At 54.6% G+C, this 18,918-nt stretch overlaps 2 protein-coding genes across 2 annotated transcripts; both read left to right on the top strand.

Annotated features, from left to right (window-relative positions):
• Nucleotides 1-521: 521 nt before the first annotated feature.
• On the top strand, nt 522-8,988 carry LOC119945392 (extensin-like). Its single transcript, XM_038766442.1, has 3 exons — nt 522-539; nt 7,807-8,023; nt 8,180-8,988. Exons 1-3 carry the CDS (start codon nt 522-524, stop codon nt 8,986-8,988), a joined length of 1,044 nt encoding a protein of 347 aa, XP_038622370.1.
• Nucleotides 7,910-12,241, top strand: FZD5 (frizzled class receptor 5). Its single transcript, XM_038766441.1, has 2 exons — nt 7,910-8,023; nt 10,361-12,241. Exon 2 carries the CDS (start codon nt 10,472-10,474, stop codon nt 12,239-12,241), a length of 1,770 nt encoding a protein of 589 aa, XP_038622369.1. The 5' UTR covers nt 7,910-8,023; nt 10,361-10,471.
• The last annotated feature ends 6,677 nt before the right edge of the window (nt 12,242-18,918 follow it).

Raw genomic sequence — 18,918 nt, 5'->3', positions numbered from 1 at the left:
GGAAGTACAAATTGGCAACATATAGAGACAGTCCCTACCCAACATTGGGCTCACAGTCTAAAAGACTGTCTCATTTCATTCATTTGTATTCATTGAGCGCTTACTGTGTGCAGAGCACTGTACTAAGCACTTGGGAAGCACAAATTGGCAACATATAATAATAATAATAATAATAATAACGATGGTATTTGTTAAGCGCTTACTATGTGCAAAGCACTGTTCTAAGTGCTGGAGATGGTCCCTACCCAACAATGACACCTGCTTCTATTTTATCTACCTCAGAACTTGGCTCATAGTAAGTGCTTAAAATATATTTATTAATTATTACCACTGAAATAATAATAATAATAATTATCATCATTATCTCTACTGTAGGTCACCAAGTCCCTGTCCCAACCGGGGCTCACAACCTAAGGGTTAGGAAGAGCCAGTCTCTTATCCCCGTTTATGGGTAGACGCTAAACTCCTTGAAGGCAGGCGGACTGTGGAGGTGATCCAGGGCTGTGGGTTAGTGGACGGAGATGGACGAAGGGCTGTGGGTTAGTGGAGAGAGTTGAGTTCAGTAGAGAGAAGGGTGTTGAGAGCTTCTCCTAGGCCTCATTCTGTTCCTCCCTCTTGCCCTGACTTTTCCACCCCTCCCCACTTCCCCCTCCCACCCCATCCCTTCCCCTCCTGCCTCTCTCCCTGTCTTTCCCCCTCCTGCCCCTCACCCTGTCCCTCCCGCTCTTCCCTCTCACCCCTACCATCTCCATCTTGCCCTTTATCCAGTCCATGCCCCTTCCCTCTCCCCTCCCCAAGCTGTCCCCCCTCCTCCTGCCCCTCTCCCCCTCTTTCTCCCTCCTGCCCCCGGCTCAGTGGAAAGATTGCGGTCGTGGGAGTCAGACGGGTTGGGTTCGAATCCCGCTCTGCCACTTGTCAGCTGTGTGACCTTGGGCAAGCCACTTAACTTCTCTGTGCCTCAGTTCCCTCATCTGGAAAATGGGGATGAAGGCTGTGAGCCCCACGTGGGACAACTAGATCACCCTGTATCCCCACCCAGCGCTTGCACATAGTAAGCGCTTAGACTGTGAGCCCACTATTGGGTAGGGACTGTCTCTATGTGTTGCCAATTTGTACTTCCCAAGCGCTTAGTACAGTGCTCTGCACATAGTAAGTGCTCAATAAATACGATTGATTGATTGATTGATTGATTGATTAACAAATATCATTATTATTATTATCATTATTATTCTTCGCCCTCACTCCATCCCTCCCCCTCCTGCCCCTCACCCCATCTATCTCCATCTCTCCCGCTCCTGCCCCTCACTCCAGCTTTCCCCAGCCCCTTGTCCATTCGTGGTACATATTTATTACTCTATTTTATTAATGATGTGTACGTAGCTCTAATTCTATTTATTCTGATGGTATTGACATCTGTCTACTTGTTCTGTTTTGTCATCTGTCTCCCCCTTTTAATAATAATAATAATGTTGGCATTTGTTAAGCACTTACTAGGTGCCAAGCACTGTTCTAAGCGCTGGTGGAGGGGGATACAAGGTGATCAGATTGTCCCACATGGGGCTCACATCTTCATCCCCATTTTACAGATGAAGGAATTGAGGCCCAGAGAAGGGAAGCGACTTGCTCAAGATCACACAGCTGACAAGTGGTGGAGCCGGGATTCGAACCCACCCCGTCTGACTCCCACGACCGCAATCTTTCCACTGAGCCACGCCGCTTCTCCAGACTGTGAGCCCGGGGTTGGGTAGGGACCTTCTCTCTCTGCCCTTCCCGAGCGCTTAGTGCAAGGCACTGCACCCACTCAGCGCTCAATCAATAGGATGGATCTACTACTCTATTCATTTTACTTCTACATATTTACTATTCGATTTATTTTGTTAATGATGTGCATTTAGCTTTAATTCTATTTGTTCCGACGACTTCAGAGAAGCAGCGTGACTCAATGGAAAGAGGCTTTAGAGTCAGAGGTCATGGGTTCAAATCCCGGCTCCACCAATTGTCAGCTGTGTGACTTTGGGCAAGTCACTTAAATTCTCTGTGCCTCAGTTCCCTCGTCTGTAAAATGGGGATTAAGACTGTGAGCCCCCCCGTGGGACAACCTGATTCATTCAATCGTATTTATTGAGCGCTTACTGTGTGCAGAGGACTGTACTAAGCGCTTGGGAAGTACAAGTCGGCAACATATAGAGATGGTCCCTACCCAACAACGGGCTCAAAGTCTAGAAGGGGGAGACAGACAACAAAACAAAGCATGTGGTCAGGTGTCAAGTCATCAGAATAAATAGAAGTAAAGCTAGATGCTTAACAAAATAAATAGAACAGTTAATATGTACAAGTAAAATAAATAGAGTAATAAAACTGTTCAAACATATATACAGGTGCTGCGGGAAGGGGAAGGAGGTAGGGCTGGGGGGATGGGGAGGGGGAGGGGGGGAAAGGAAGGAGGGGGCTCAACAGCGGGCTCACAGTCTGGAAGGGGAGACAGGCAACAAAACAAAACATATTAAAAGAATAAAATAAATGGAATAAATATGTACAAATGAAATAGAGTAATAAATACGTACAAACATATATACACATATACAGGTGCTGTGGGGAGGGGAAGGAGGTAAGGCGGGGGGGGGTGGGGGGGAGGAGGGAGAGAGGAAGGAGGGGGCTGAGTCTGGATCACCTTGTAACCTCCCCAGCGCTTAGAACAGTGCTTTGCACATAGTAAGTGCTTAATAAATGCCACAATAATAATGATAATAATAATTGACACCCGTCCACGTGTTTTGTTGTCTGTCTCCCCCTTCTAGACTGTGAGCTCACCTCCTCCAGGAGGCCTTCCCAGACTGAGCCCCCTCCTTCCTCTCCCCCTCCTCCCCCCTCCCCCTACCCCCCGCCTTACCTCCTTCCCCTCCCCACAGCACCTGTATATATGTTTGTACGCATTTATTACTCTATTTATTTTATTTGTACCTATCTATTCTATTTATTTTATTTTGTTAATATGTTTTGTTTTGTTGTCTGTCTCCCCCTTCTAGACTGTGAGCCCGCTGTTGGGTAAGGACCGTCTCTATGTGTTGCCGACTTGGACTTCCCAAGCGCTCAGTACAGTGCTCTGCACACAGTAAGCGCTCAATAAATACGATTGAATGAATGAATGAATGAATGAATGAATGAACTGTGAGCCCGCTGTCGGGTAGGGACCGTCTCTATATTTGCCAACTTGTACTTCCCGAGCGCTAAGCCCAGTGCTCTGCACACAGTAAGCGCTCAATAAATCCCCGCTCTGCCACTTGGCAGCTGTGTGACTTTGGGTGAGTCACTTAACTTCTCTGTGCCTCAGTTACCTCATTTGGAAAATGGGGATTAAGACTGTGAGCCCCCCATGGGACAAGCTGATCACCTTGTATCTACCCCAGCGCTTAGAACAGTGCTTTGCACATAGTAAGCGCTTAACAAATACCATCATTAATTAATTAAATACGATTGAATGAATGAATGAATGAATGAACTGTGAGCTCGCTGTCGGGTAGGGACCGTCTCTATACGTTGCCGACTTGTACTTCCCAAGCGCTTAGTCCAGTGCTCTGCACACAGTAAGCGCTCAATTAATACAATTGAATGAATGAATGAATGAATGAATGAACTGTGAGCCCGCTGTTGGGTAGGGACCGTCTCTACAAGTTGCCGACTTGTACTTCCCAAGCGCTTAGTCCAGTGTTCTGCGCACAGTAAGCGCTCAATAAGTACGATTGAATGAATGAATGAATGAATGAACTGTGAGCCCGCTGTCGGGTAGGGACAGTCTCTTATGTGTTGCCGACTTGTATCATCATCATCAATCGTATTTATTGAGCGCTTACTATGTGCAGAGCACTGTACTAAGCGCTTGGGAAGTACAAGTTGGCAACACATAGAGACAGTCCCTACCCAACAGTGGGCTCACAGTCTAAAAGGGGGAGACAGAGAACAAAACCAAACATACTAACAAAACAGAATAAATAGAATACATATGTACAAATAAAATAGAGTAATAAGTATGTACAAACATATATACATATATACAGGTGCTGTGGGGAGGGGAAGGAGGTGAGGCGGGGGGATTCACTCATTCAATTGCATTTACTGAGCGCTTACTGTGTGCAGAGCATTGTACTAAGCGCTTGGGAAGAACAGTGCTAAGCACATAGTAAGAAATGTCATTGTACTTCCTGAGCGCTTAGTCCAGTGCTCTGCACACAGTAAGCGCTCAATAAGTACGAATGAATGAATGAGTGAATGAATGAATGAATGAACTGTGAGCCCGCTGTCGGGTAGGGACCGTCTCTATAAGTTGCCGACTTGTACTTCCCGAGCGCTTAGTCCAGTGCTCTGCACACAGTAAGCGCTCAATAAGTACGAATGAATGAATGAATGGATGAATGGATGAATGAATGAATGAATGAATGAATGAACTGTGAGCCCGCTGTCGGGTAGGGACAGTCTCTTATGCGTTGCCGACTTGTACTTCCTGAGCGCTTAGTCCAGTGCTCTGCACACAGTAAGCGCTCAATAAGTACGAATGAATGAATGAGTGAATGAATGAATGAATGAACTGTGAGCCCGCTGTTGGGTAGGGACCGTCTCTATAAGTTGCCGACTTGTACTTCCCGAGCGCTTAGTCCAGTGCTCTGCACACAGTAAGCGCTCAATAAGTACGAATGAATGAATGGATGAATGGATGAATGGATGAATGAATGAATGAATGAATGAATTGTGAGCCCGCTGTCGGGTAGGGACAGTCTCTTATGCGTTGCCGACTTGAATTCCTGAGCGCTTAGTCCAGGGCTCTGCACACAGTAAGCGCTCAATAAGTACGAATGAATGAATGAGTGAATGAATGAATGAATGAACTGTGAGCCCGCTGTCGGGTAGGGACGGTCTCTATAAGTTGCCGACTTGTACTTCCCGAGCGCTTAGTCCAGTGCTCTGCACACAGTAAGCGCTCAATAAGTACGAATGAATGAATGGATGAATGGATGAATGGATGAATGAATGAATGAATGAATGAATGAACTGTGAGCCCGCTGTCGGGTAGGGACAGTCTCTTATGCGTTGCCGACTTGTACTTCCTGAGCGCTTAGTCCAGGGCTCTGCACACAGTAAGCGCTCAATAAGTACGAATGAATGAATGGATGAGTGAATGAATGAATGAACTGTGAGCCCGCTGTCGGGTAGGGACCGTCTCTATAAGTTGCCGACTTGTACTTCCCGAGCGCTTAGTCCAGTGCTCTGCACACAGTAAGCGCTCAATAGACAATTGAATGAATGAATGAATGAATGAACTGTGAGCCCGCTGTCGGGTAGGGACCGTCTCTATACGTTGCCGACTTGTACTTCCCGAGCGCTCAGTACAGTGCTCTGCACACAGTAAGCGCTCAATAAGTACGATTGAATGAATGAGTGAATGAGTGAATGAGTGAATGAATGAATGAATGAACTGTGAGCCCGCTGTCGGGTAGGGACCGTCTCTATGCGTTGCCGACTTGGACTTCCCGAGCGCTTAGTCCAGGGCTCAGCACACAGTAAGCGCTCAATAAGTACGATTGACTGATTGAATGAATGAATGAATGAACTGTGAGCCCGCTGTCGGGTAAGGACCGTCTCTATACGTTGCCGACTTGTACTTCCCGAGCGCTCAGTACAGTGCTGTGCACACAGTAAGCGCTCAATAAGTACGAATGAATGAATGGATGAGTGAATGAATGAATGAATGAACTGTGAGCCCGCTGTCGGGTAGGGACCGTCTCTATGCGTTGCCGACTTGTACTTCCCGAGCGCTTAGTCCAGGGCTCTGCACACAGTAAGCGCTCAATAAGTACGAATGAATGAATGGATGAGTGAATGAATGAATGAACTGTGAGCCCGCTGTCGGGTAGGGACAGTCTCTTATGCGTTGCCGACTTGTACTTCCTGAGCGCTTAGTCCAGGGCTCTGCACACAGTAAGCGCTCAATAAGTATGAATGAATGAATGAATGAATGAATGAATGAACTGTGAGCCCGCTGTCGGGTAGGGACGGTCTCTATGCGTTGCCGACTTGTACTTCCCGAGCGCTAAGTCCAGTGCTCTGCACACAGTAAGCGCTCAATTAATACAATTGAATGAATGAATGAATGAATGAACTGTGAGCCCGCTGTCGGGTAGGGACCGTCTCTATAAGTTGTCGACTTGTAATTCCCAAGCGCTTAGTACAGTGCTCTGCATACAGTAAGCGCTCAATAAAGACAATTGAATGAATGAATGAATGAATGAACTGTGAGCCCGCTGTTGGGTAGGGACCTTGTCTATACGTTGCCGATTTGTATTTCCCGAGCGCTTAGTCCAGTGCTCTGCACACAGTAAGCGCTCAATAAGTACGAATGAATGAATGGATGAATGGATGAATGGATGAATGAATGAATGAATGAATGAATGAACTGTGAGCCCGCTGTCGGGTAGGGACCGTCTCTATGCGTTGCCGACTTGTACTTCCCGAGCGCTAAGTCCAGTGCTCTGCACACAGTAAGCGCTCAATAAAGACAATTGAATGAATGAATGAATGAATGAACTGTGAGCCCGCTGTTGGGTAGGGGCCGTCTCTATAAGTTGCCGACTTGTACTTCCCAAGCGCTTAGTCCAGTGCTCTGCGCACAGTCAGCGCTCAATAAGTACGATTGAATGAATGAGTGGATGAGTGAATGAATGAATGAATGAACTGTGAGCCCGCTGTCGGGTGGGGACCGTCTCTATACGTTGCCGACTTGTACTTCCCGAGCGCTTAGTCCAGGGCTCTGCACACAGTAAGCGCTCAATAAGTACGATTGACTGATTGAATGAATGAATGAATGAACTGTGAGCCCGCTGTCGGGTAAGGACCGTCTCTATACGCTGCCGACTTGTACTTCCCGAGCGCTCAGTACAGTGCTCTGCACACAGTAAGCGCTCAATAAGTACGAATGAATGAATGGATGAGTGAATGAATGAATGAATGAACTGCGAGCCCGCTGTCGGGTAGGGACCGTCTCTATGCGTTGCCGACTTGGACTTCCCGAGCGCTTAGTCCAGTGCTCTGCACACGGTAAGCGCTCAATAAGTACGAATGAATGAATGAATGAATGAATGAATGAATGAATGTACTGTGAGCCCGCTGTCGGGTAGGGACCGTCTCTATACGTTGCCGACTTGTACTTCCCGAGCGCTTAGTCCAGTGCTCTGCACACAGTAAGCGCTCAATAAATACAATTGAATGAATGAATGAATGAATGAATGAATGAATGAACTGTGAGCCCGCTGTCGGGTAGGGACCGTCTCTATGCGTTGCCGCTTTGTACTTCCCGAGCGCTAAGTCCAGTGCTCTGCACACAGTAAGCGCTCCATAAGTACGAATGAATGAATGGATGAATGGATGAATGGATGAATGAATGAATGAATGAATGAATGAACTGTGAGCCCGCTGTCGGGTAGGGACAGTCTCTTATGCGTTGCCGACTTGTACTTCCTGAGCGCTTAGTCCAGGGCTCTGCACACTGCATTCATTCATTCATTCAATCAATCAATCGTACGTATTGAGCACTTTAAGTAGCGCTCCATCCGTCCGATAAAAGGAAGGAAGGCAGGAAGGCAGGAGGTCGGGGCGGGGGGGGGGGGGGGGGGGGGGGGGGCGGAGGCGGTGATTAGCATAGGGCGGTCGGTCCGGCGGGGGATTGGCCGAGCGCCGGCGGGCGGCGGGCCCTGATTGGAGGGCGGGGAGCGCCGGAGGGGGCGGGGCCACGGGAGCAGGTGCCCGCCCCGCCCCCAGCCCCCGGCCCCCGGACCCACGGGACCCACGGGACCCACGGGGGCCAAAGCCGGCCAGGGCAGCGGCGGCGGGAGGGGTGGGCGTCAGCATGCCTCCCCGGGGCCTGGGGCTCCCCCGGCTCCTCCGGCCGTGGCGGGTCCGGCGGCGGCCCCCCGCGCCCTCCGCTCGGAGTTGATCCCGGGCCGGTCCCGCGGCTGGGTGTGCGGCCGTGGTCCAGGTGAGGCCGGGGGGAGCGGGGGGGCCGGGGGCGCGGGGGGCCGGGGAGGGCGCGGGCCCACTGCGCACGTTGCCCCTTGGCACAGCCGGCTCGCTGACTCCGCGCCCGACCGGCCGCTCAACCCACCCACCGACCCACCCACCAACTGTCCGACAGGCCGCTCGACCCACCCACCCACCGACCAACTGTCCGGCCGGTCAACCTACCCACTCACCCACCCACCGACCAACTGTCCGGCCGGTCAACCCACTCACCCATTCGCCCACCGACCAACTGTCCGGCCGGTCAACCCACTCACCCATTCGCCCACCGACCAACTGTCCGGCCGGTCAACCCACCCGCCCACCGACCAACTGTCCGGCCGGTCAACCCACTCACCCATTCACCCACCGACCAACTGTCCGGCCGGTCAACCCACCCACCCACCGACCAACTGTCCGGCCGGTCAACCCACTCACCCACCCACCCACCGACCAACTGTCCGGCCGGTCAACCCACTCACCCATTCACCCACCGACCAACTGTCCGGCCGGTCAACCCACCCACCCACCCACCGACCAACTGTCCGGCCGGTCAACCCACCCACCCATTCACCCACCGACCAACTGTCCTGCTGGTCAACCCACCCACCCACCCACTGTCCTGCTGGTCAACCCACCCACCCACCCCCTGTCCGGCCGGTCAACCCACCCACCCACCTACCGACCAACTGTCCTGCTGGTCAACCCACCCACCCACCCACTGTCCTGCTGGTCAACCCACCCACCCACCCCCTGTCCGGCCGGTCAACCCACCCACCCACCGACCAACTGTCCTGCTGGTCAACCCACCCACCCACCGACCAACTGTCCGGCTGGTCAACCCACCCGCCCAGTGACCAACTGCCCGGCCGGTCAACCCACCCACCCACCCACCCATCCACTGGCCAGCCGGTCAACCCATCCATCCACCCATCTACCAAGTAGCCGGTCGGTCGGTCGGTCAGTCAGTCGGCTGCCCAGGGGAGGTCTCTGCCCCTCTCAGAGCCCAGCCCAGGGCCCCGTTCCCAATTCCCGGGCCTCCAGCACATCCCATGGGTCCATCCCCCACTCTCCTCTTCTCCCATCTAATAATAATAATAATAATAATAATAACGTTGGTATTCGTTAAGCACTTACTGCGTGCGGAACACTGTTCTAAGCGCTGGGGTAGATACGAGGTAATCAGGTTGCCCCACGTGGGGCTCACAGTCTTCATGATTAAGTATCCACCCCAGTGCTTAGAACAGTGTTTGGCACATAGTAAGTGCTCAACAAGTACCACAATCATTATTATTATTATCCCTCTGCATATTCCTCAAGCAACTGTTTCCATCTTCATTCTCTGCTTTAATGCCTAGATTCCTGAGGATGTGCACTACCAAGTAACCCTTCTCTGCCCAAACCCCATCTTACCTCCTTCCCTTCCCCACAGCACCTGTATATATGTATATATGTTTGTACATATTTATTACTCTATTTTGCTTGTACATATCTATTCTATTTATTTTATTTTGTTAATATGTTTGGTTTTGTCTCCCCCTTTTAGACTGTGAGCCCACTGCTGGGTAGGGACTGTCTCTATATGTTGCCAATTTGTACTTCCCAAGCGCTTAGTACAGTGCTCTGCACACAGTAAGCGCTCAATAAATTGATTGATTGATTGATTCATCCCCGTTTTTCAGATGAGGGAACTGAGGCACAGAAAAGTGAAATGACTTGCCCAAGGTCACCTGGCAGACCCAAACTGAGCCCCCCTTTTCCTCTCCCCTCCCCGTCCCCCCAGCCCTACCTCCTTCCCCTCCCCACAGCACCTGTATATATATGTTGGTACAGATTTATTACTCTATTTTACTTGTACATATTTACTATTCTATTTATTTTGTTAATGATGTGCATCTAGCTTTACTTCTATTAATTCTGGTGACTTGACACCTGTCCACATGTTTTGTTGTCTGTCTCCCCCTTCTAGGCTGTGAGCCTGTTGTTGGGTAGGGACCGTTTCTATATGTTGCCACCTTGTACTTCCCAAGCGCTCTGCACACAGTAAGCGCTTTCCAGCGCTTAGAACAGTGCTTTGCACATAGTAAGCGCTTAACAAATATTATTATTATTATTATTACTAATAAATACGATTGAATGAATGAATGAATGAGTGAATGAAAGTGGCGGAGCCAGGACTAGAACCCACGGCCTCTGCCTCCAAAGCCCGTGCTCTTTCTACGTCTCTTCTTCCTCCTCCAATTCCTCCTCCCCCCACCGCCGTCTCCCCGGGGTCGGCAGCATCTCACCGGGCTCCCCTGTCCTCTCCCCACGCCAGGTCTGTGTCCCGGGCCGGGCCAGGGCCGCCAAGTAGGAAGAAACCCCACGAGGAGCGGCGAAGACGTCGAGGCCGGGCCGGTGGGCTTGGGGAAGGTGGAGGCCTGGGGCGATGGCCCCCCTGTGCCCCAGCCCCCCGGGGCTGCCGCTGCCGCTGCTGCTGCTGCTGCTGCTGCCGCCCCCGCTGCCGGAGGCCGGGCGGGCGGCGGGCAGCGCCAAGACCCGGGTGTGCCAGGAGATCACCGTGCCCATGTGCCGCGGCGTCGGCTACAACCTGACTCACATGCCCAACCAGTTCAACCACGACACGCAGGACGAGGCCGGGCTGGAGGTGCACCAGTTCTGGCCCCTGGTAGAGATCCAGTGCTCCCCGGACCTGCGCTTCTTCCTGTGCAGCATGTACACGCCCATCTGCCTGCCGGACTACGCCAAGCCCCTGCCGCCCTGCCGGGCCGTGTGCCAGCGCGCCCAGGCCGGCTGCTCGCCCCTCATGCGGCAGTACGGCTTCGCCTGGCCCGAGCGGATGAGCTGCGAGCGGCTGCCCGTGCCGGGCGACGCCGACAGCCTGTGCATGGACTACAACCGCAGCGAGGCCACGGCCGCCCCGCCGGCCCCCGCGCCCGCGGCCCCGCGGCCCGGCCCCCGCGGCCCGCCGCCCGGCCGGGAGCCCTGCGGGGCCTGCCGCTGCCGCGAGCCCTTCGTGCCCATCGACCGGGAGTCCCACCCCCTGTTCAACAAGGTGAGCACCGGGCGGGTCCCCAACTGCGCCATGCCCTGCCACCAGCCCGCCTTCAGCCCCGACGAGCGTGCCTTCACCAGCTTCTGGCTGGGGCTCTGGTCCGTGCTCTGCTTCTTCTCCACGGCCACCACCGTGGCCACCTTCCTCATCGACATGGACCGGTTCCGCTACCCCGAGCGCCCCATCATCTTCCTGGCCGCCTGCTACCTCTTCGTCTCCCTGGGCTTCCTGGTCCGGCTGGCCGCCGGCCACGCCAGCGTGGCCTGCAGCCGGGACCACAGCCACGTCCGCTACGAGACCACGGGCCCGGCGCTGTGCACCGCGGTCTTCCTGCTCGTCTACTTCTTCGGCATGGCCAGCTCCATCTGGTGGGTCATCCTCTCGCTCACCTGGTTCCTGGCGGCCGGCATGAAGTGGGGCAACGAGGCCATCGCCGGCTACTCCCAGTACTTCCACCTGGCCGCCTGGCTCGTCCCCAGCGTCCAGTCGGTCGCCGTGCTGGCCCTGAGCGCCGTGGACGGGGACCCGGTGGCCGGCATCTGCTACGTGGGCAACCAGAACCTGGACTACCTGCGGGGCTTCGTGCTGGCCCCGCTGGTGGTCTACCTGCTGACGGGCACCCTGTTCCTGCTGGCCGGCTTCGTCTCGCTCTTCCGCATCCGCAGCGTCATCAAGCAGGGGGGCACCAAGACGGACAAGCTGGAGAAGCTGATGATCCGCATCGGGGTCTTCACGGTGCTGTACACGGTGCCGGCGGGCGCGGTGGTGGCCTGCTACCTGTACGAGCAGCACCAGCGCGAGGGCTGGGAGCGGGCCCTCACCTGCGCCTGCTCGGGCCCGCCGCGCACCAAGCCCGACTACGCCGTCTTCATGCTCAAGTACTTCATGTGTCTCGTGGTGGGCATCACCTCGGGCGTCTGGATCTGGTCCGGCAAGACCGTGGACTCGTGGCGCCGCTTGGCCGGCCGCTGGCGCTGCCGCCCCCGGCCCGGCCCCAAGGCCGGAGGCCCGGCCGCGGTGGCGGCGGCGGCGGTGGCGGCGGCCGAGGGCGCCGAGGCGCGGGCCCCGCTGGCGGGGGCGGTCGGGGTGGCCGGCCCCCCCGGGGCCTCCTACCACAAGCAAGTGCCCCTGTCGCACGCGTGAGCCTGATCGGGCGGCTCCGGGGGCGGGGGCGAGGCCCGGCGGGGGGACCCCCGGAGGGGCGGCCTTTGTCGGAGCGGGTCGCCCGTGTCGGCGAAGGGGCCGACGCGGGCCCGGTACCCCGACTCTCCCAGCCAGCCGTGACTGAACCGCTCTGCCCTCCCTCTCCGGGGAGCGGGGGCGGACCCGCGCCCGGCATTCCTTCTCCTGCTCTGGAGCCCCGGTGGCTCGGCGGCCCTTCCCTCTCTGAAGGCCCCGGCTTTGGGTCATGCCGTGGCGAAGAGGAGGGGCGCTCCGCTGGACTCGGGGAACAGTATACTGGACCTGTGTTTAGTGTCATGTCAGGGTGCGGGGATGAGATCTCCAGGGTCTGCGTGTGTGCGTGTACGTGTGTGCGCGCGCCCGCACAAGAGACCAGGCTGAGTCTGCGGAGGTTGTGGGGGGCCTTCCTCGGGACCGGGGGCCCGGCAGGCGGTGATCAGTCGGCTGAGGAGTTCGGTACGGTCTTTGGACAGCTTCCACCCTTGGATGGCACCCTGCTCCGGCCTGGCACTACACGAGCTTTGATTTGGTTAAGGACTTGGGTTCAGTCCCCCAGGAGGCTGCGGGGCCTTCCAGCTGGCATTGCCCTGGAAATGGGAACGGTTCACGGGCCCCTTTCCCTTGAATGGGACCCTCGAGCTCCTCACTGCCGCCGGCCCCATTATTCACCATCCCCCTACTGGCCCTGAATCTTAGAATAAGAGCAAAGTCTCTCTCCACTCGCCACCCTCCCCCACAGGGACCCACCCAGAAGGAACCGGGAGTGAGAGGGAGTTTGGAGGCAAACACAGAGGGCAATGAGGAAGAGGAAGTGCCACTGGACTTTGAGTTTAGCCCAAGCGACTTGACGGATACCTGAGCTTCCCGAAGCGCTGCCACCCCTGGCGCCCAAGTCTTCCCCTTCTTTGGTCGGCATGCTGCTTCCCACCCCTCCCTTCCCGTGAGATCCGCTCCCTCTGATCGGGTCTCTTGTCTAAAGCAGTCACCGCTCTACAGGACACGTGCGGTTGGTCGGGTTTCGGGGAGACATGCCCCGATAGTCAATCTTCTTTTGAGGTGGGCGGCTGTCCATGCACTTTAGTTGGAACGTCATCTAATTGGCCACAGAGAGCAGGCCACGAGGCCATGAGCGGGGAGTAGGGGGCTTTGTGGGGAAGGGGGGGTGGCCGCAGAAGCGAACCTCTTGAAACGCGGGTCTCCTTCCCTCCCCAACCTCCTCAGAAGGCCTGGAACCTGGGTCTTCCCATGAAATCCCCAGAAACCGACTGGAGAAGGATCACACACCTCCAGAACCTGTGGCCCGTTGGGCTTCTGGGTCTGTGGATGCCCTGGCGTGTTTGTGAGTGAGTTTAGCGAGGGGGGCGGGCAGCATGGGCAAAGGGGGTGGGAGCTGAGAGGCGCCACTGCCCACAGAGGCAGAAAAGGAACCGTGGGCGTGTCATGGGCGGAGTCCTGCCCGTGAGCCCTGCGGTGACATGGGAATCAGGGGGGAGGATATGTGCCTCCGTTGAGCAAGATGTCCTTTCGAAAGGCTGGGGACGGGAGAGTGGACAGTACTCTGCATTTAGAAAGCACTCAGTAAATACCATTGATTGATTGACAGGAGCGAGGGAAGGGCAGAAGGGAGAGCATGCAATTGGCCAGGGGAGGGGGCGCTGGGGGGGGAAGGTCAGAGAGGAAGCAGAGCCTACATTTGTCTCCCCATGGCTTGCACCTAGAGTGGATTTTTCCCTCCTCAGGTGATGAAGTGCTTTACAAAATCACCTTTCTAGCTGCCCTCGGCTGTATCCCCCGGCTTCGTCCAGGGCGGAGGCAGCAGAGAGAACGGTGGTCTCTTCCCTCACCTTCCCCCCCCCAGCCTCCACCAGGCCCGGCTTATACAAGGGAATGGGAATCCACCAGGCTCCGGCAATTGGACAACCTCGGCCCCCTGGCCTGGTCATCTGGTTGAACCGGTCTTCTGGCCGAATCGGTCTCAAAATGAGGGCGGTGACTGCAGGTGCCCATCCCGGGGCTTTCGGCGAGCCTGTGCCGGGGCTGACTGATGCTGGAGGAGTCGGTGAGGGCGGCGGGGGTCTGGCCCGTGCCACTGGAAGGTCCGGATGAGGGGCAAAATGGATTTGTTTAGACAAGTTCAGGTCAAGACCTCGAGTGCTTTTGATTCCTTTAATCTGTTTAGTGGGGTGGGGGGGTCCCCGAGTCCCCTCAGAGCAGGCGGGCTGCCGGATCCCGGCTCTTTGGAGCTTGGATTCCCGCTGGCACGGCGACCAAAGCTCGCACCGCCTCCCGCCTGGTCCGAGTCTGGGGAGGCCCAGGAGTCCAGCTTTCTGTTTGTGTGTCAGTGGCCCTCACGCCTCTGAGCATCCCCAACCCACTAGCAGCAGAGGGGAGCAGGCTCTGGGGGACGTGGTATGGGCTATTTCTTCCGTGTCTTCTGTCCTGCCCGCTTAGGCAGAGGGCCACAGCTGCATGCCCAGTTTCTACCCTGCTGTCATTTCCCTCAGGGCCTCCTGCTGTCTGCCCTGCTCGCCTTGGGATGGCACCTGCTAGCGCCGCAGGAACAGATACCCTCAGGCCCTGGAACGGTTTCCAGGGCTCAGGGCCGTCCAGCCGTGGTGCTGGCAGGCAGGGGAGGGTGTCCGGATGGGACGGCGGGCCCCAGCGGGGCCAGGCCCTAAGAGTCGGCCCAGTCTCTGCTCTCGGCTCTTGCCCCGGGCACCGAAGAGACGAGCTCACCGCCCAGCTCCGATGAAAACGCAGCAGGCAGGAGTGGCTCCAGTGGAAGGGACTGGAGTGGGAACCGACTGCCTTCTGCGGTCAGAGCTGAGGAAGAAACCAAACGGGGCTCCGGGGAGTCAAGGAGGCACAGCCTGCGCAGGGTTGGAGGGTGTGGGAAGAGGGGACGGCTGGGAGAGGGAATTATTAGTTTTCAGGACCAACTGCTGGGGCAAATGCCAGTAAGGGGAGGAGGCAGAGGGATGCGGCTTTGGATGCAGCCAGGCTCAAGAAACCCACCCCGCCGGGAGCTTCAGTAAAACATGTGCGCTATAAACATGGGGGATGTGATCGAGCCCCACTGCACCATTCACTGTAACCAAGGCTCAGCTGCTGCTCCCTCAGACACGCCTCCGGAAGGTTGGTGCGGACCGTGATCTGGGGGCCCTCGGTTTGCTAGTGACAGTTGGATGTGTGTTGTTCCTCTCCAGAAACAGGGTGTAACCGTGGTTAAGAAGTTTTGTATGGTTTTTTTTTTTTTTGTGTGTGTGTGAGAAAGAGAGAGAGAATGGTGAAATGGCCTGTTTTTTTTAAAAATTTTAAAAGATGGAGATTAGTTATTTATGAGAAAAGAAAATGTCTATTTTTGTTGCCTGGGTGCTGGTTAATGTAGAGCAAAATAAATGGAGAAATGAGGAAATGTATCGACTTGTATCTACCCCAGCGCTTAGAACAGTGCTTGACAATAGTAAGCACTTACCAGATGCCATAAAAAAAAGGGTTTCCTTGTTTCCTGAAGGGCCAGCTCACCCAGGGAAAGTTTCAGAAACAATGGTGTGAAACCTGCCCACTGGAACGGTCTCCCCTTGCCAAAGGCAAACCTCTGAGCCAGAATGAATCATATTTATGGAGCGCTTACTGTGTGCAGAGCACTGTACTAAGCACTTGGAAAGTACAATTCTGTACTGAGCACTTGGGCGAGTAGAGTATAACAGAGGTCTTCTAGACTGTGAGCCCACTGTTGGGTAGGGACTGTATATGTTGCCAACTGGTACTTCCCAAGCGCTTAGTACAGTGCTCTGCACACAGTAAGCGCTCAATAAATACGATTGAATGAATGAAAGAGGTGGGAGACACATTTCCTTTCCACAAGGAGCTTACTGTTTAGAAGGGAAGTACTGCAGTCTTGGTTAAGGGAAGAGTTTCTGTTGCTCCTACTGCTACTGATGGTGCTTAGCATAAGTACTGTGAGCCAAGTACTGTGCTGTGCACTGGTGTAGGTGTGAAGCAATCTGATCAGTAAAAGGGAGGGAGGGGGATCAAGGTATATATTCTCCCCCTTTTACAAGGAGAGCTCATCATGTGCTGTGCCATCTCCCCTTGCCCCCAAATGCCCTACCCCAAACAGCTCTGCCACATCTCTTGCTGTGCGACCTTGGACAGGTCGCTTCATTTCTCCGGGCCTCCCTCAGTCACCTCACCTATAAAATGGGGATTGAGATTGTGAGCCCCAAGGGAGACAGGGATTGGGTCCAACCCGATTTGCTGGTATCCACCCCAGGGCTTAATACAGTGCCTGGCACATAGTAAGCACCCAACAGATATCACAGTGGTGATTACTGCTGGCTGGGTGGATGAGGCGTGGAGAGAGGAGGCTTCCGGAGGCCAAGGATCGGATGTCTCACGTCACTGGGTTGCAGGGTATCCCTTCTACCGTGCCATTTGGGTCTTCACAAGCCAGCACTGAGCCCGTTGGCCCTTCAGCGTGCTGAAAGTTGTTGCCAACTTGTACTTCCCAAGCGCTTAGTACAGTGCTCTGCACACAGTAAGCGCTCAATAAATACGATTGAATGAATGAATGAAAGTTTACCCAGAGGAAAGGCAAAGGGTACCCCAGGGGCAAACTGGCTTCCACAAGTGGGTTGGGGGCTTGGGGCGAGGCTAGCCCGCAGGATGGCCTCTCCCTCTACCCCTCAGACCACTCCTGATCCCGCCTCAGTCAGTCAATTACATTTATTGAGCGCTTACTGTGCGCAGAGCACTATACTAAGCGCTTGGGAGAGTCCAATGCAACATTAAACACATTCCCTGCCCACAACGAGCTTACGGTTTAGTGGGGGAGACAGATGAATATAAATAAATTACACATCTGGACATAAGTGCTGCGGGGTTGGGAGGTGTCTGGAGCCCTGCTCCGGGACTTTGCCTTCCGTCGGGACCGAGTTCCTACGGCTTCCAGGTTCCGGTGATCTGAATGAAGGGATTCAGAACTTGGGCTTTAATATTACCAAGATTTGGAAAACAGGAATAAAGTTCAAATGACAGGCAGCATGGAGTAGTGCAGAAAGCTCGGAGCTGGGAGTCGGGAGACCAAGGTTCTAGTCTCAGCTCTGCCACTGGCCTGCTGTGTGACCTTGGGCAAGTCAATTAACCTCTCTGTGTCCCAGTTTCCTCATCTGTACAATGAGGATACCTACTCTTCTTTTCTCTTAGACCGTGTGAGCGCTCTGTGGGACACGACTGTGTCTGATCTGATTACCTTGCATCAGTTCTTCGGCTCAGCACCGTGTTTGGTGAACAGTGAGGACTTTAACAAATCCCAACACTTAAAGCAACCCCCGAGTTAGGAAAATAGTTCTGCAAAAACAGGTTGAAATTCCAAATGGACATGTAAAAATAGGAGTGAGGGTCCAAAAAGGCTGGCAAACCTTAACCGACCAAAAGGTTAACGTGCGTCAGCAATATGGGAGCTTTGTTTAACAATCCTCCGAGCTCTGAGACTTTACACTACAGCCGGCTGTTCACGCAGTCTCTGACTGGGCCAGAGTACGACTTTACACTTGGAAACTCACATTGTACCCTTGTCTAGATTGGGAGCCCCTTGTGGGCAGGATACAGGTCTTAATAATAATAATAATAATGGCGTTTATTAAGTGCTTACTATGTGCAAAGCATTGTTCTAAGCGCTGGGGAGGTTACAAGGTGATCGGGTTGTCCCATGTGGGGTTCACAGTCTTAATCCCCGTTTTACAGATGAGGGAACTGAGGCCCAGAGAAGTTAAGTGACTTGCCCAAAGTCACACAGCTGACAATTGGTGGAGCCGGGATTTGAACCCATGACCTCTGACTCCAAAGCCCGTGCTCTTTTCCACTGAGCCACGCTGCTTTCCAACTCTGCTTTTATTTTACTCCTCCAAGTGCACACCATAAGCACTTAATAGATACCATTGATTGCATTAGACCCTCCCCAACCTCCTCTCTCTTCACTGTCTCAATGCCCTTCTCCATCTCCCCCCACCCCACCGCCCCCAGCTAGCTCAGATCCAACCCATCCACACCTCTTTAGCCATCCCCTCACCAATCCCCAACTCTGTTCCTCCATCTAAATGTGGATTGTGGAACCCTCACTCTATCAGTAATTCCGCTCCAGTAATTCCGACTGGATATCAGCCTCCTCTCCGATCTCCCATCCTCCTGTCTCTCCCCACTTCAATCCATACTTCACGCCGCTGCCTGGATCATCTTTGTGCAGAAACGCTCTGGGCATGTTTCTCCCCTCCTCAAAAATCTCCAGTGGCTACCAATCAACTTACACATCAGGCAAAAACTCCTCACCCTCAGCTTCAAGGCTGTCCATCACCTCGCCCGCTCCTACCTCACCTCCCTTCTCTCCTTCTCCAGCCCAGCCCGCACCCTCCGCTCCTCTGCCTCCTCACCGTGCCATGTTCTCGCCTGTCCTGCCGTCAACCCCCGGCCCACGTCATCCCCCTGGCCTGGAATGCCCTCCCTCTGCCCATCCGCCAAGCTAGCTCTCTTCCTCCCTTCAAAGCCCTACTTAGAGCTCACCTCCTCCAGGAGGCCTTCCCAGACTGAACCCCCTCCTTCCTCTCCCCCTCCTCCCCATCCCTCCTTCCCCTCCCCAC

This window comes from Tachyglossus aculeatus, chromosome 25, assembly GCF_015852505.1.
Source record: "Tachyglossus aculeatus isolate mTacAcu1 chromosome 25, mTacAcu1.pri, whole genome shotgun sequence".
NCBI lineage: Eukaryota > Metazoa > Chordata > Mammalia > Monotremata > Tachyglossidae > Tachyglossus > Tachyglossus aculeatus.
The sequence above is the reverse complement of the archived record's forward strand: the minus strand, read 5'-3'. Positions and strand labels throughout refer to the sequence as shown.

Excerpts from the sequence above, each read along its gene's own strand:
- FZD5 (XM_038766441.1), top strand. The coding sequence starts at position 10,472 with ATGGCCCCCCTGTGCCCCAGCCCCCCGGGGCTGCCGCTGCCGCTGCTG.
- LOC119945392 (XM_038766442.1), top strand. Across the intron at positions 8,024-8,179 it reads GGTGTGCGGCCGTGGTCCAG|GCCGCTCGACCCACCCACCC; the intron begins GTGAGGCCGGGG and ends ACTGTCCGACAG.